At 41.3% G+C, this 16,124-nt stretch overlaps 1 protein-coding gene across 3 annotated transcripts in view; it reads right to left on the bottom strand.

The window, feature by feature from the left end:
• Nucleotides 1-981: 981 nt before the first annotated feature.
• Nucleotides 982-16,124, bottom strand: part of LOC134539059 (cysteine-rich motor neuron 1 protein-like) — a 313,989-nt gene continuing 298,846 nt past the window's right edge. For all 3 annotated transcript variants that reach the window (XM_063380767.1, XM_063380768.1, XM_063380769.1), the window contains 6 exons: nucleotides 14,437-14,553; nucleotides 12,751-13,017; nucleotides 10,339-10,407; nucleotides 8,156-8,713; nucleotides 5,937-6,116; nucleotides 982-2,967 (listed from right to left, as the gene is read on the bottom strand). In XM_063380767.1, the coding sequence (XP_063236837.1) occupies nucleotides 2,654-2,967; nucleotides 5,937-6,116; nucleotides 8,156-8,713; nucleotides 10,339-10,407; nucleotides 12,751-13,017; nucleotides 14,437-14,553 (1,505 nt within the window). In that variant the 3' untranslated portion in view covers nucleotides 982-2,653. The remainder of the gene's footprint in view (nucleotides 2,968-5,936; nucleotides 6,117-8,155; nucleotides 8,714-10,338; nucleotides 10,408-12,750; nucleotides 13,018-14,436; nucleotides 14,554-16,124) is intronic.

Genomic DNA, 16,124 nt, shown 5'->3' with positions numbered 1-16,124 from the left:
GAAAATAAAAACCATAAAATATTCTCTCTACACATTGAGTGTTGATATACCAACACATGTCACACGAAACTTTATCACACACCTGGAACTGCAACAACTAAGGTGTAAACATATTACGATAACTTTATATTTTCCTAACTACTGGAATTTGAGGCATTTTTTGAGTTCTATTCATGGATATACAGATCATACTGATGTATGAGAATCAAAACAAATTTACTAGTAAAAAAATATATAACTTATATTTATAATTTTGATTTTCAGAATAATTAGATTGTTTTGCACAGTCGTGAACTGAGGTAAAATTAATCTTTTTTTAATTTGATAAACCTGTTAAGTTTTTCCTTGGATTTTACTTACTTGACTGCAATTTCTACACCTGTGCAATCCGTTAATTTTTTTTTATCAAATGCAATTAATTTGATTTTAAAATTAGGATATATTAACAGCATAAAAAATTAATATATTTTTGAAGTTAAACTTTTTTTTAGGCACATTATGAAAAAGTAAGCACAGTGAATTATTATGTTACACATGCATCATTCAACAAAATTTTTACAGGATGAAAAAGAAGGCTACATACAAAAAAAGGCTGTACACAAATAAAAATTGTGTGCGTGCTTTTAAATATTATACCCTAGTGACTGATGTTAAAACTGGTCCATATCGTTAGCAGAAAAATTTAATTATTTTGAATATTAGTGATAGAAATTTTGTTCATAACCTTTTTCAGGTGTAATTTATAAGTGAGGTTACTTTGCACTATTAGGCACATTATGAAAAAATTATAAAAATTTAATCTTTACAATTTTATTATTTTATTTCTATTAATTATTTGCATGCCAAATTAATGTTAGTTTTTTGTTATGCCAAATAATTATAATTACTAATGCACATACATATGTAAACACATCCTTTTTTTTTTATGACTTTTGTGTATCTGATGGCACAGGACAAGATCAGTGACAAAACACAATCCAATTTTTAATCACTAAAGATTTTAATCATCACAGATCTTCAAAATTACAAAAAAATAAATAAATAAACAAACATGGATCAACTGGTTAAATCACACTGAATACATGTGAATCTAAGCTTCCTTGACCCTCCAAATTTGAAAACTACCAGTGTTCGATTTGAATTCCTCAGGCGAGCGACTGTCCGTCCATTGTTCCGCAAGATCCGCGCCGCGCGAGGAGCCGCGACGACGCATGCGCAGACTTGCAGCCGCTCGAACCGAGCTCTCGGCAGTCAACCGTGTCGCTCGACGAAAACAGTCCACTTCTACGACTGTCTTTACCAACAACACTATCTCTCCAGTCATTTCACACGAGGCTGACCTCACATATTGTCACAACACATCTTTCAAACCACCAATTATAAATTATTCTTATCACTGGAAACAATAAAACAAAATGTTTTTTTTTTTTTTTTAATGTCCATGCCTCCCTCGATCGAACATTTAAGTAATCGACCGGGCATAATCATTTATGACTATGAACGACGGATACCAGTGATAAATTATGATTTACATACTCTCATCACTATATATATACACACACACAGGAATAACATTTGTATATACATAACTCATTTAAGAAATATTTGTTTTTATTTTTAATAAACTGTCGGAGAATGTAGCGAAACTCCAGCCAGTTACCACAGAGTGAAATTTAATCACGATATCTGGAAGATTTGATTAAATTCATAATCATGCACGATAAATCTAGGCTTCGCAGGTATGTTAACATACATCTCCACCAATTGCAGACAGCCGATGAGGAAAGACGTGTCACAGCGCGTAGCTCTGGAATGAAAATGGTGGTTGCTTTATGTACAGCAGCATATTTGAATCTAGCGTACACGTACACACATTGACATAAATTACCGAATGTGAAATAGTTGAAATTTTTTTTACCAGATGTAGTTTATGATATAACCTGACTGTTAACGAATTTTCCAAAAAATGTTATTTCGAATCCAATAGAACAAAGTTGTTTGTACTAGCATTATGCCCAATGCTTTACAGCTGGTTACACGTATAACTTAGACACTAAGATGAGTTTATATTACAGACACTCCAACATCTTTTACAGACAGACGTGTTATGTACTGCAGCAAAAAATTACATACCTACGCATGCCAGAAACCTTTCTAATCAAACATTGCTCGAAAAAAATTTTCATGGCCCCCATTTAGATTCCTCTTCTACAAAGTTTCAGGTTTCGACTGTCAAAATAGCATTATTTCTCCTTTATCGCATACATAGCCCCAGATATGGTTGGTTCTTTCATATGTACAGTTCGGTTATAAAACAAAATAGCCTAGTTCATTAATTGTCTCGAACGAACCATCCAAAACATAAATAATACTTGTGTTCCCTCGAAAAAAAAAAAAAAAAAAAAAACATGCTCAACAGTTTTCATACCTCTAGAATTAAATCTGACATGTTTATGTACACATGATGCCAATAGAAAAAAAAATTGAACACGTTATCTTAAAAAAAAAATAACTGGAAGAGGCGATCAATGTTTTTTTTTTTCCCCAATAAATAAAATTGCGTCCGGACACACCGGCCTGCTGCCCGTCGGCCAACAGGCTTGCTGCTCGCGGCAAGTCTGGCGAGGGCAGTCTCCCGGGAGGGGCGGCCGGCCTAGATGGGCGCCAGGGCAGACTTCTCGGTGGAGCGGATCGACGGGGACCGGATGACGGGCACAGTCTTGTAGCGGTAGTGGCGCTCGGCGGCGACGTAGCGCGGGGGAAGCGCGAGGGCGTGGTCCCGGGGGTGCGGGAAGCCGCTGTAGGCGGGGGGGCCCGAGCAGGTGCCCCCCAGCTGCAGGCGGCGCCGGCGCCGGCGGCAGCCGCACCAGATGTACAGCGCCAGGCACGCGATCACGCAGCACAGCAGGGAGATCACGGCGATGTAGGCCACGTCCGAGAGCCCGCGCGCTGCCGCGCCGTCCTCCCCTGCGAGGCAACGTTCGCACCCCATTCAGAACCGACGTCTGCGCAGGTGTATTTATAGCAAACATGAATACAGCTATTTTGATGTGTAGACGTCTAATAAATCGATGAACGCCGGCTGCACGCACGAAAAAGTGTCCTGTAACGCTCATTAACGCCAACGCTGCATCTATCTCTCTTCCACTCGATTGGAACAACCATCGATTTGACTTTTTTGAGGCACATTAAACTTGAAACACTCCCATTCGTTTCCTACTTTTCCTATCATCGCCCTATCCTTGACAGCAGGGCCGCAACTAGAGTCTCTGGCACCCGGGGCATGAATGGATTCATGCGCCCCCCCCCCCCCCCCTCCTTTTTTGCACATACCACACCAATAAAGCTGGGGGTCCGGGGCCCTCCCACGGAAAAATGGTGCTATTTAAGCATCTCCCATACCTACATGTAACAGTTTCTGTGCTACTGTACCTTCCATGCATGAACCCACTATGTCCATAAAGTAGTCCGTATAATCACTAGACTTGTTCATTAAATATATGTTGAGACGTTATATTGTAAATCAGATTAGACATTCCTGGCATGCAAGTTAAAAAAACTTTTTACCAGTTACCAGTTGTAGTAGGAAGGAATTACAATGCAAGCGATTTCGGCGCCCCCACAGCTTTGCGCCCGGGGCGTATGCCCCGCTTGCTCCCCCCTAGTTGCGGCCCTGCTTGACAGAATAACACAGATTGGAAGAAGTTACCTTAATAGCAAACATGTATAAAAGTTGCAGTTAAGATAATCTCTTCGTTAAATTAATAACCATATTTGAATTAATGAGTACAAATAAAAGTAAATTTATCAATGAAATTGTAGATTTAATTTCACTCCTTCAACCAATTTTAATAGGTACTGACTGCCTCTAACCAATTAACTATTTCTGCCATTGGCACTGTCCTTGTTTCAGTGTGCTCTGTTGCCAGGCACAAGCCATACATAGTGGCTCGAAAAATTAGCATCTATTATTGTGAAATTAGCATTTTAGATGCAACTTATTTAAAACTTAATATTTGTAAATTAAGTATTCATATAAACAAATATCTTCAATAACCCTTTAGTTTACTTTTTGTCCAACAACCATAATTTTTTAATGTCTGCTTAGATTTAAACCCCAAAAAAAAAATCTATATTCTTATTTAACTAAATAAAAAAATTGTTACTGCAATACACTAACAAATATTAAGTTGCAGGTTCAATTCATAAAATAATGCAAAAAAATACTGGATTAAATTTTGGGTTGGGTTGTATTTTGAAGTCATCTCAGAATGCATGCAACCTGGCTGTAACACGAGGTATGGTCACAAAGATAGGGCAAAGAACGATAACCAGAACGCACGGGTGAAGTGTAACATTTGGAGGAAAACCAAGTATCTGAAGCATTTCTGTGATCTACTTCACACTTCCGCTAAAGCTTAATGCAAGAAAGAGCATCTTGTTTAGTTTTCATCTTATTACATGATCATACACATTTCTTCTGTTTAAGTAGAGAAAGTCTGTTGTAAAGATTTTTGCAAATCAAAGACATTTAAACTAATTTAACTGAAAAAAGAATTTTTGTAGAAAATTAGCTAAAACAGCTTACAAGTGTAAAATAGAAAAAAAATGAGCAAATATAGCAAGATGCTAAACATAGAGGAAGAATGATTCAGACATTACTTTAAATTTTTTTTTAAATTTTCCACAACAATGAAAATTTGAAATCAGTATTTTGGAAATACATTTTCTTGTACTCTATGGAGAGTATCATCTGATAGTACCGAATTTTCACTTCTAAGGAGACGTGACTGAAAAACGCAATCATAATTTAAAAAAAATTTTTGTCAACAAATTTGTATCATTTAACGTTAAAAAAAATTTGGTTCGTTAATTGATTGTCGTGTTATCGATACTGACCGACTGCTACAAATAGTTTCTCCCGTGAAATAATAATAATAGGGTTTTAACATTGATTTTTTTTTGTGGTATTAATAAAAATCAATAAATAAAAATATTTTAAAAAATTTATTCAAACTTATTATAATTAATCATATAATTATAATTATTGATTAGGGACCGGAAAAATTCGCGGTTTCGATGGCCTTCAGGATAGACTGCACATACCCCTGTACACTCGGGCGAATAACGCAAGTTCATTGGCTGCCGACTTGCGAGTCAGTCATCTCAGCTGGCTTTTCTGTGATTCGATCCTTCTTTTGGTTGAGGGTTTTATAACTGGTTGAGATTCGTCCAGATGAACAGTAAGTCAATAGCAAAATCATCTAAGAGGTATGTGTGTTTGAATTCCAGCCCATCGCCGAACGAATCAGCGAATTTTTCCCGACTCTATTAATGATGAATATTTTTAGCGTTGACTGGCCGAGGCAACAGGGGGATGTAGGTTTGCGCGGGACACAGTACAGTCGCACGTGAGGACGCGAGGACCGCGAGTGCACTGGTAGCAAATATAAAATTCAAGGCATTCACAGCTCACTGTACAGGATACCTATATCTATTTTCTGAAATAAGCACATGCTCACACACTTTCTGTCTTATTCTTTCGTTCATCTATCTCTCTTGGTTCTTTTTTTTTATTTTTTTTTTTTTTTTGGGCGGGGGACGAACCATTCCACAAAGGGAAGAACGGAAACGAGCCCAGCAACATATATATAGCATAGTGCTTGCTCTCTTTATATATCTTCGGCCAAGTAACCATTCTCTGTCCTTTAGGCTTCCGAAACATTCCACAAAAATGTTTCCACAAAAACTTTGCATTAAAATTTGGTCTTGAAATTTTACTCTTATTACAGCAAATTTTTCCGGACTCTATTAATGAAAAATGTTTTTGAGCGTGGACTGGCCGAGGCAACGGGGGGGATGCAGGTCTGAGCGCGGGGACACAGTACAGTCGGATGTGAGACCAGGCTCGTTGGACGCGGCGGCGGGGCAGGTACCTGGGCAGCCGAGGCAGCAGGGGTCAGCGGGGTCCGGGCACGGGCGTTGGCACGCCACCCTCTTGCACGAGCGCGCGCCCCCGGCACAGACGCAGTGCAGGCACGGCCCCTCGCTCCAGCTCTCCCCCTCCAGGTAGGTGGTGTTGCCGCCGACCTCGCACACCTGCGGCGCGCCGCCGTCTGCCGACACACACACGCATGTCTCCGCTAGACCCGGTCCTGGCGCTTCTCACACGTTCACAGTGCTCTAGTACGTTTCCACGTCTCCACTAGACCTGGTCCTGGCACTTCTCACAGTGCTCTGGTACGTTTCCACGTCTCCACTAGACCCGGTCCTGGCGCTTCTCGCACATTCACAGTCAGGGGCGCAACAACTAAATTTCCAAAGGGGTGGGGGCAATATTAGTTGTTTTTTTTATAAAGAATCATCGATCCCCCCCTATTTCAAGGTGGAAAATGGTGCTATTCAAGCAGTTTTATTATCTAAAAAATTGATTACACAGCACTTACGTTGCCCCCACTTCAAGGTTTCAGAGGGGAGGCAAAATCCCCATGCCCCCCCCCCCCCTTCCCCCCTGTTGTTGCGCCCCTGTTCACAGTGCTCTAGTACGTTCAACCACTCCTTTATGTAGCATCTTAGCTCTCGGCACACGGCATTCGGCAGGAGTCGCACGAAACGGGAAAAGCGTGACCCCGGTGCTGCCATCTGTGGCGGACGACAAGAACCGAAGTTCACAAAGACACAGGGAAATGTTACAGTTTTAATGGTTTAGTGAATTTTAAAACAAGACGGGCAGTATTTTAATAAAATTCCTTGGCCAAAAAAAAAAGAACAAAAGCTGCGGTTCACTTTTTTTGCTTGAAATATTTTTCGCTTTTATTAGAGTTAAAGTGTATTAAGTTTAAAAAATTACACAATATAGTATCACTAGAAAGTAATTAAACAGACTTCAAATATCAGGTGCTGCTTAGAGAAAAAAATTATTTTATGTAGGTATAACATTGCAGGTGAAATTTTATGAAAAAAGTATAAGAATGTACCCATATAACAGTAGGTGATTAGGATATACACACATTAAGGAAATGTACCATTTTCTGTACAACTAAGGTGAATAAAGATAACGAAGACTGGGCTACAACATCGCGGAAGAGGAACGAAGGCGAAATATTAGAGGACAATAATGTTTACCAAGAATGTAAAAACCTAATGCTAAAAATACTGCTCTAGATCACGATAATATTTTAAAATTTAAAACAAACGAAGAAAGTAGCAACCTCATTAGAAATGAAAAGATATATACACCAGTCCTCTCTATGAAAATGTGAACGACGGAGAATCACCTGAAGCTGTCAAGGATGAAGTCTGTGATTGACAATATCCTCAAACGAGAGCATAGTAGCCAACTAAAGTTTAATACGAATGATACTGCGGTTCGTTAGGCGTCGTTGTGTTGTCTGGTTTCCAAAATAGATATGTTTATTAAGTTTCAAGTTCCTTCCATTAGAAGCTGCTGAAATGGGAATTTTTAAGGAAAAGTTACCTAGTGCTGGTGTGTGCTTGTGTGTGAGTGTGTGTCTATATATGAGTCGTGTATTTCCAAAACTGGCCATCTCCCTCAGAACAGTTTTGCGAGAAATCGAGGAAAACTGTTCACTCAATTCCACGATGTGGCATTCAAGACGGTTTAGTTAAACGAATATGGCCGCTCTTGTAATTATAACTGCTACTTATTATTCACTGTGAGTTACCATGGAATTTTGATCTTCTAGAACCAAACTTTTTTTTCTCTTTTTTTTTTTTTTTTTTGCGGAGATGACCGGTTTTGGAAATACACGACACAATTATAAAAGATTTTTTGTGGTTACAAAAATTGAGTCAACCCATCCAGTGTGACCAGGGGCGCAACAACAGGCAGGGGGGGGGGGGGGGGGGCAAGGGTATTATGCCCCCCCCCCCCTCTGAAACCTTGAAGTGGGGGCAAAGGGGGGCAAAGAAAGTGCTGTGTAATCAATTTTTAGATAATAAAACTGCTTAAATAGCACCATTTTACACCTTGAAATACAAATTTTCCCGACCCCCCCGCTTCAATAGGGGGATCGGTGATTCTTTATAAAAAGGTATAATGCCCCACCCCTTTGGTAATTTAGTTGTTGCGCCCCTGAGTGTGACCCCCGAGGCAGCCCGCTACCCCTAGAGGGGCGTGGAGGGGGCCACTCACCCAGACACACGGGGCAGCAGTGGTTCTTGAGCAGCAGGGGCCGGGGGCAGGCGGCCGGCGGGCAGGCCTGGCCGAAGCAGCGCACGCGCCCGGCCACGCACTCGCAGCTGCGGCAGGCGCCGTCGCGCCAGGCGGCGCCGTGGGGGCGGCCCTCGCCGCAGCCCTCGGGGGCGGGGTCCCGGGAGACCGGCGGGCAGCTCGGGCAGCAGCCGGCGGCCGTCTCCGGGCGCTCGCACGGCGCCGGGGGGCAGCGCCGGGTCTCGCACAGCACGCGCCCCGCGTGGCAGAGGCAGCGCGTGCAGGGGTCCAGCTGCCAGGACTCGCCCTCCACGCGGTAGGCCCCGTCCACCGACTGGCAGACCATGACGGCCGCCGCCGGGGCCTGCTGTTCCTCCCCGGCGCAGCGCGGGCAGCAGTCCCCGCTCCCCGCGTCCAGGGCCGGCTCCGAGCAGTTGGGCGCGGGGCAGGCGATCAGGTTGCACATCTCCAGGCCGCCGTGGCAGTAGCACTCGCGGCAGCCGTCGAACCACGTCTCGCCCTCGTCGTGCGCGCGCCCGTCTGCGCACACACACGTCCCCGTTCGCACACAGCGCTGGGGGAATACCTGGGCACCGCTGTTAGGGGGGGGAATAATCGTGGTGACTATCAGGGGCACAACAACTAAATTTTCCAAAAGGGGGGGGGGGGGGCAATATACCTTTTTTATAAAGAATCATCGATCCCCCCATATTGAAGCGGGGGGGTGGGGTGGTCCTCCCCCGGGAAAATTTATATTTCAAGGTGGAAAATGGTGCTATTTAAGCATTTTTACTATCTAAAAATTGATTACACAGCACTTTCTTTGCCCTTGTTTGCCCCCCACTTCAAGGTTTCAGAGGCGGGGGGGCAAAATACCCTTGCCCCCCCCTGTTGTTGCACCCCTGGACTGACTATGTTGGGATGAGTAGCCTCAACCTCTGGTCACGGTATCGCCTTAACTAAAGAGGACAATGCCGGGCGTAACCCTGCTGCAGTTGCATGCTCAAATTGCATGTATGGGACCAGAATTGGCGAATTGGCTGAGAATCTGCAGGCAACAGCAGATGCGTTTGAAGGCCTTTTCTGGGGGCTTCGACTGCCGAGCCTCTGTATCTCGGTCCCAAGGGCCAGTGCTGGGGAATACCTGGGACTGCGGTGGCTCGTCGGTCCGATCAACAGCCTCCCATCGAGGCGAAAAACCTCGGTACATCACGGGCAGTGGCAAACACTTGAGGAGGGGTGGGATAGGGCAAATATATCTCCCCCTTCCAAGTCGGAGGCCGGGAAAAATTTTTTCTAAAATATCAGTGAAGAATGTTATTTTGAGTGATGTAAGATGAGCTGGTACAACACCTGCAATACTTTAATTGTGTGAGAACCACGTCATCTGCTTTTGTAGGTCCCACTTGCAAGTGTGCTAGTGTCAATAGTTATTGAATTTTTTTCCCCCTATTTACTTAAAAAAAAAAAAAAAAAAAAAAACCTCCTACTCCCCCACCTAAACAATTCTATGAATCTGCCAGTGATTCCTAGCATAGCCAACCTAAATTTTTTCGCTGTTGGGAAATGTGGCGTACGCCGCAGTAAGCCGGTGGATCATTCTCGGGTGCTTCCGTTTTCCCCAGTAACGCATCCATTTCAATCATTTCATACATCTGTCTCGAATGTTATACTAAAACAAGCTCAGAGTTTCCCAAGCTCAGGGCCACGAAGAATTTCCAACTGCGGCTCAAATCATACTCTGGGCGTAAAAAATTGCAATAAAGATTTTATTATTTTGTTTTTGAAAATTTTTTTGAAGCTTGTACATACTGGGCTTATGTAAATAAAAAAACTCCATTAATGTAACTATAAAATGCTCTTAGTAATGAGAGTTTTTATGTTCACTTAATATATTAACAAACTATGATTCTTTGTTACAATACATTTACCTGTACGTAAGTGAGCCTTAGTAAAACCTATTGACGATCAAGAGTACTGAAGCACTCATAAGGTTGGGAACTGCTAATGTAAATCAAAAATTTAAATACAATTCTTTCATTCACTTAAATATTTAATTTTTTTTCCAAACATAATGCAATAAAATATATTTGGATAGTTCATTGGTATTTTGCTCTAGAATAATGAAGAACACATCAATCAACAACAACTTTACTAGAACTCACCAGAAGATACACAGGGAGAGTATGATATGTGAGTTGTAGGCGAGATGTCTACTGGACTCTTGGCAGATGCTGCAAACAAAACACAAAACCAGAAGTGCATTAGACAGTTACCTCTTTTAAAGGCAATGAGATCAAAGTTTATGTGATCATTCCATCGTATTAAAAATACATTACGAGTAGATGGTTCATCAGTACCACTAATACCACGTTGGCACAGACACTGCCAAGCACAATCCACTATTTTGTATTATTTCATTGGAATTTTTTCATGATATTAAGTATCAAAATTTGGTGTTCATAAAATGGCTCCACAATATGTCAAATAATAATACAAATTTCTTTTCAAATGTTTCACATTTAGCTGCAGTTAATTTTGTCTCAGACAAGAAATTTTTGAAGGACATCAAATCTGCCCCAATAACAATAACACTGTATTGAAGAATATTAATTTTTGAACATGTCTGTTTGCTCTTTATCGATTAAAGATCACATGATTTGACAGCCAGAAAAGTACTTTTTTACAAATGGTCCACTAAATTACAAAAACGAAAGTCCCTTTGCTCAGCCTACAGGCACAGGTACATTGCGATATTCATATATATTTAGGAACATTCTAGACCTTTTATGTAAAAAGCACTCCATATGATTTGGGATATTTCAAAAGTATTGATAAAACATTTTCGCAAATTAATGGAATCAAAATGTTTTTAAAGATTCTATTCAACTCCAATAAAAATAACATATCCTTTTACAGTGATGTGGAAATAGAGAAATGACACACATTTACTGTTTGTATGTCTGTGACCTATGATTTTCTGTTTACCCATGGCGATCGGTTGAACGGTTTAGAAGTTTATGCGCTGCAGCGCCATATAGCTGTGAGTTACAAAAAATGGATAGCGTAAAAACCTTCTCCATGAAAAAACACTTTGATGTGCCAACTTTCATGTCTATCTGTCAAACGATATCATACCAACATTCTATTTTATATATATGTATAACTGACGGATTTAATATTGTGCTTTCTAAGAGAATTATGAAACTATTTTGTCATTCAACTCTTATATCTTCTACCCCTAGAGCTAATGGTTAGTGTTAAAAAATTCAAACAAAAGTATTAAGTTCAAATTTTAGGAAGTGGCTGTGTAAGAGACCCTTGATACACAAGTGTGGTGGCTGATTCGGCCGTCCAAACGCCTCTTCAAACTTGTGACAAGAATAACACATCCCTCTACTTGTAGGTATGATCAAAACATGGGAATACAAAGTACACATCTAAAATAAGAATAAAAAAAAGATGTCTTGCATTTATGTTGCTTGCCTCACTTCAATTCGCCTGAACTGACTAGGTACTCAGATTATGCACCAACTGCGGCAATACAAATAGTTTTACAGTTCTCCATCATCGATGCATTTTGCAAATACCTTTGTTAATGTGTTAATGCAGGGCCGTATTTAGGGGAGGGCAACCGGGGCGAAAGCCCCGGGGCCTCCACAAACGGAGGGGCCCCCACAATAGAGACTTCGGGAAAAAAAATCTTTCAAATTCCGACCAGTAAACACTAGTAAACATCTTTTCCTTTGATATAATTCTTGTCTCCGATGATATTTATGTATGTTTTTTAAATACTAAGAGAATCTACTTGATTTCACAATAAATTATTTATTGGAAAACTCGACCGAAAAAATTTTATTTGGAAAATAATTTGGGGCCAGGGGCCTCCGCTCCTCTGTTGCCCCGAGGCCTCCGGACCTCTAAATCCGGTCCTGTGTTAATGAGGAAAGAAAGAAAGAAAGAAAGAAAGAAAAAAAAACTCTGTTTGTAACAATTACAAATAAAAAAAACATTGATTTCATAGCTCGTAGGTCCTGTTGGCATCTTTAACCTGGGGCAGAGTTCCAACAACTGCACTCCCCCCCTGAGTGTACACGGGCTGAAGGAAAGGCAGACGTCACAAGACGTCGCAGATCGGCAACTTCCGACGCGAGCGAGCGCGGCTGATTTTGGCGCTCCACGCGGGGGAAAGCACCACCAGTAGTTTTGTTACGAAACTTATGTTCTTATTGTAATAAAGTATTTAAGGATTTTGTTTTGCTTGTATTACCCATATTACCTGAATTACCTCTGGATTCTCGATTGCGTCTTTGGTCCCAGTTAGAGTACGGATGGATGAGAGGTTTGACTGCATACTATGTATCTTTCAATACAAAAAAAAAATACGGTTCATCTGCCCTCAAACACTTTTTATGTGTTTTAACACCAACAATATTCAACAATATTCAAGTGAATAAATATTACTCTCCCATTTTAGCTCCCCTCCCCGCGAGGCGCTAGAAGCACCAGCGAGCATCGCGACTTCGTCCGGCCCTCGAGCAGGCGGGGCCGTGCCGTAAAGGGGGGGGAAGACTCACCGCGGCACTTGCAGATGGCGCAGCCGCGGTCGTTGGTGCGCAGGCCGTGCACGCACGTCTTGGCGCAGTCCGTCAGCTGGCGGCACTGGCTGCAGCGGCAGGCGGGGCAGCCGTCCTTGCCCGCGCGGTAGCCGTGGGGGCAGCTCCTGTGGCAGCCGGCGAGCGGCGGGCAGGCCGGAGGGGTCGGCGGCGCGGCGGCGCACTGGCACAGCTTGTTGCCGAGGCCGTCGCGCTCGTAGCCGTGCCGGCAGTCCAGCACGCACTCCTCTGCACAGACGTCGCGGTTCACGGCCACACGCCCCATGTTTTGGAATGAGGAACTAGAAGTTTGCTCCCTCCCCCCTAAATTTTTTTTTAACAAAATACAGGGCCTTCACACTCCACGTTGATCATCATAATTTCCTCGTCATTCTTTTAGCTATGGACTTTTTTTTTTGTGTATATTTAACACTAAATATCTTTTGCTTTTGCTCTTCTGCAATAAGTATTTTCAAAAGATATTTACTAAATTATAATTTGTTATGGTTCAAAAAATTTAGGAAGTTATTATGACATTGCGATGCTCGAACTTAAATATCACACCGCACACACACACATACATTCCATAGTTTTTTTAAAAAATAATTAAGCTTAATAATAAAACACATTGGAGTTACTGTATTATTATTATTATAATATTAAAGGAAAAAAAAGCACTAGATCTGAGCATAAATGTGCTAGATCACTAAAAAAAATTACAAAAGTACTAGACCTAGTAGGAAAGTACTAACTGTGGACACAATCTGACCCACACACGAGGGATGGTAAGCATGTGTGCTGGACAACGGGAAGTCCTACATTCCACAGATACTTTTACACACGTAACAGCAGTGCTACGCGAAAACATTTCAGAACGCACCCTCGTTTGTACAGTTTAGTTTTTTTTAACTTTACAACGTAAACATGTAACTATGTATGTAATGTTACTAGCTCCAGATATTCGTAATTTAATTAGAAAAAAAATATTGAAGGGGTTATTATTATTGTTTTGGTCACAGCATGTTTTCGAACAACGGTTATAATAAGTTGAAACTGCTGCATTAAAATTGCAGCCCCATGTTTTGATATGAGGAACTAGAAGTTTCCTCCCTCCCCCCTAAAATTTTTTTAACAAAATACAGGACCTTCACACTCCACGTTGATTATCATAATTTCCTCATCATTCTTTTAGTTATGGACTTTTTTTTGTGTAAATTTAACACTAAATATCTTTTGCTTTTGTTGTTTTGTAAATAAGTATGTATTTCCAAAAGATATTTACTAAGTGTTAATTAACGGGTGTTAAAAAGTTGAGCAAATGTTAAAATTGTCATCGACGACATGATATTTCACAGCAATTATATCACACTTAGTAAATATCACTTGAAAAAATATTTCTGCCGGAACTACAAATGCAAGAGTGCTAAATTTACAGAAACAGTCCTTGCCTAACAGCAACGACGAGAAAATTGTAAAACAAGACACGAGGTGCGAGAGACCCCACCTTAAGGAAACTTAACAGCACAGTTCTGCAGCATTTCAACTGCCATAATAATGTGTCACACATTACATTAGAATAATGATTGTCATTCGCGTGCTGGATGGTATTCCGAACTCTCAATCCTCAGGAGGGGCCAGGCCAACGTGCTGTGGTCTCGGGACACACACCTGCCTCACAGCGGCACTGGAAGCAGCCCGCGGCGTCCCTCACGAAGCCCTGCAGACACTTGAGGGAGCAGTTGTTGAGGGCCGGGCAGTGGGGCGGAACGACCACCACCGACGTCGCTGCAAGAACACGGCCCGCACAAGACACGCATCAGCAACCCTCTACGCGAGCTGTCCGGCAGAAACCAGGAGCTTACGACACAAACAAAGTCCCTTCCATTTCAGGTCATGATTTTTATATTTACAGTAACCAGGGGTGCAACAACTAAATTTCCAAAGGGAAGGGCAATATATCTTTTTATTAAGAATCCTCGATCCCCCCTATTGAAGCGGGGGGTCCGGGGGTCCTCCCCCGGGAAAATTTGTATTTCAAGGTGGAAAATGGTGCTATTTAAGCAGTTTTATCATCTCAAAATTGATTAAACAGCACTTTCTTTGCCCCCGTTTGCCCCCACTTCAAGGTTTCAGAAGGGGGGGGGGGCAAAATACCCTTGCCCCCCCCCCCCCCCTTGTTGTTGCACCCCTGACAGTAACCACATATATCAACTCGTAGACTTTTTATATGGTTTAACACTCACAAAATGATAAATATATACATCGCATAATTTTTGCATGATTAGCTCCCAAAAATACATTTTTGAAATTTTTTTTTTGGGCTGTACATAAAAGGAGAACCAACTGGTTAACAGAACAAAAAAAAAATATCCAAGCTTTAACTGTAATGGCGCTGGTTACTTCAATAAATGGTAAGAATTTCTTTTAGAAATTATTATTAAATTTTTACCTGGCATTTCAAAATTTCTCAAAATATGTGAGGATTTTGACAGCCAAGAAACATAAAATTACTTTTTTGTGCCTGAAACGCACAAAATATCATGAAGTGGCTGGTAGCATTGAAGTTAAACCTAAAATATTTCAGTTCTGTAATTCATTAAATTATCCTTATTTGTACAACCCAAAAACGTTAAAAATGTAACTTCATTGCAGCTAATTATGCAAAAAGTATGCAATGTATATATATTTCATTTCGTGAAAGTTACAACCATTGAAAAAGTCTACACGTTGATCTATGATTACTAGAATATAAAATCATTATCTGAAATGGGAGGCAACACCTTAACTCAGGGGTGGCTCTAGGGCAAGACAAGCCCTTTTATCATACACACATGTATATCAAATATTTGTCATTAAACTGTAGACTTATATTTATTAGACTATGAACATAATTTGTTAGAATTTTGGTAAGAATATCAAAATTTCACAAGTTGAATTAGACAAACTACTTTAAAAATTTAAGTTCCTGGCTGGCTTAGAAATGTTGTTTTAAAGAGTTTCTTTTTATTAAAATTTTCTGACAGGGGCTTTTGAACTCCCCTTTCCTCTGGGGGCTATTCGATACGTTCTAGCCCCCTCTCCCTTCCCAACAGGGTAAGGACCCTCTGTTCTTTCAAATACGTTATTATTTAAATGACATGTGAAAAAATCAGTATTGTTAAAAAGTGTTATATGAGCATTGTTTTAGCTGTGTTAACCAGGGGCGTAGCCAAGGGTGGAGGGGGGGGGGGGTTTAGGGGTTCTAACCCCCTCCCTTAGCCCCCATTTTTTTTTCTTATCTGAAAGCAGGTTAGCTAAAAGCCTGGGTGTCTTACTGCTATCATTGGCCACTGCACTGGAGGGGAAGAGTAAGCGAG

The sequence above is a fragment of the Bacillus rossius genome, chromosome 14 (genome assembly GCF_032445375.1).
Source record: "Bacillus rossius redtenbacheri isolate Brsri chromosome 14, Brsri_v3, whole genome shotgun sequence".
NCBI classification, from domain to species: Eukaryota; Metazoa; Arthropoda; class Insecta; order Phasmatodea; family Bacillidae; genus Bacillus; species Bacillus rossius.
Note: the sequence above shows the minus strand (reverse complement) of the source record. Positions and strands in the feature narration are given on the sequence as shown.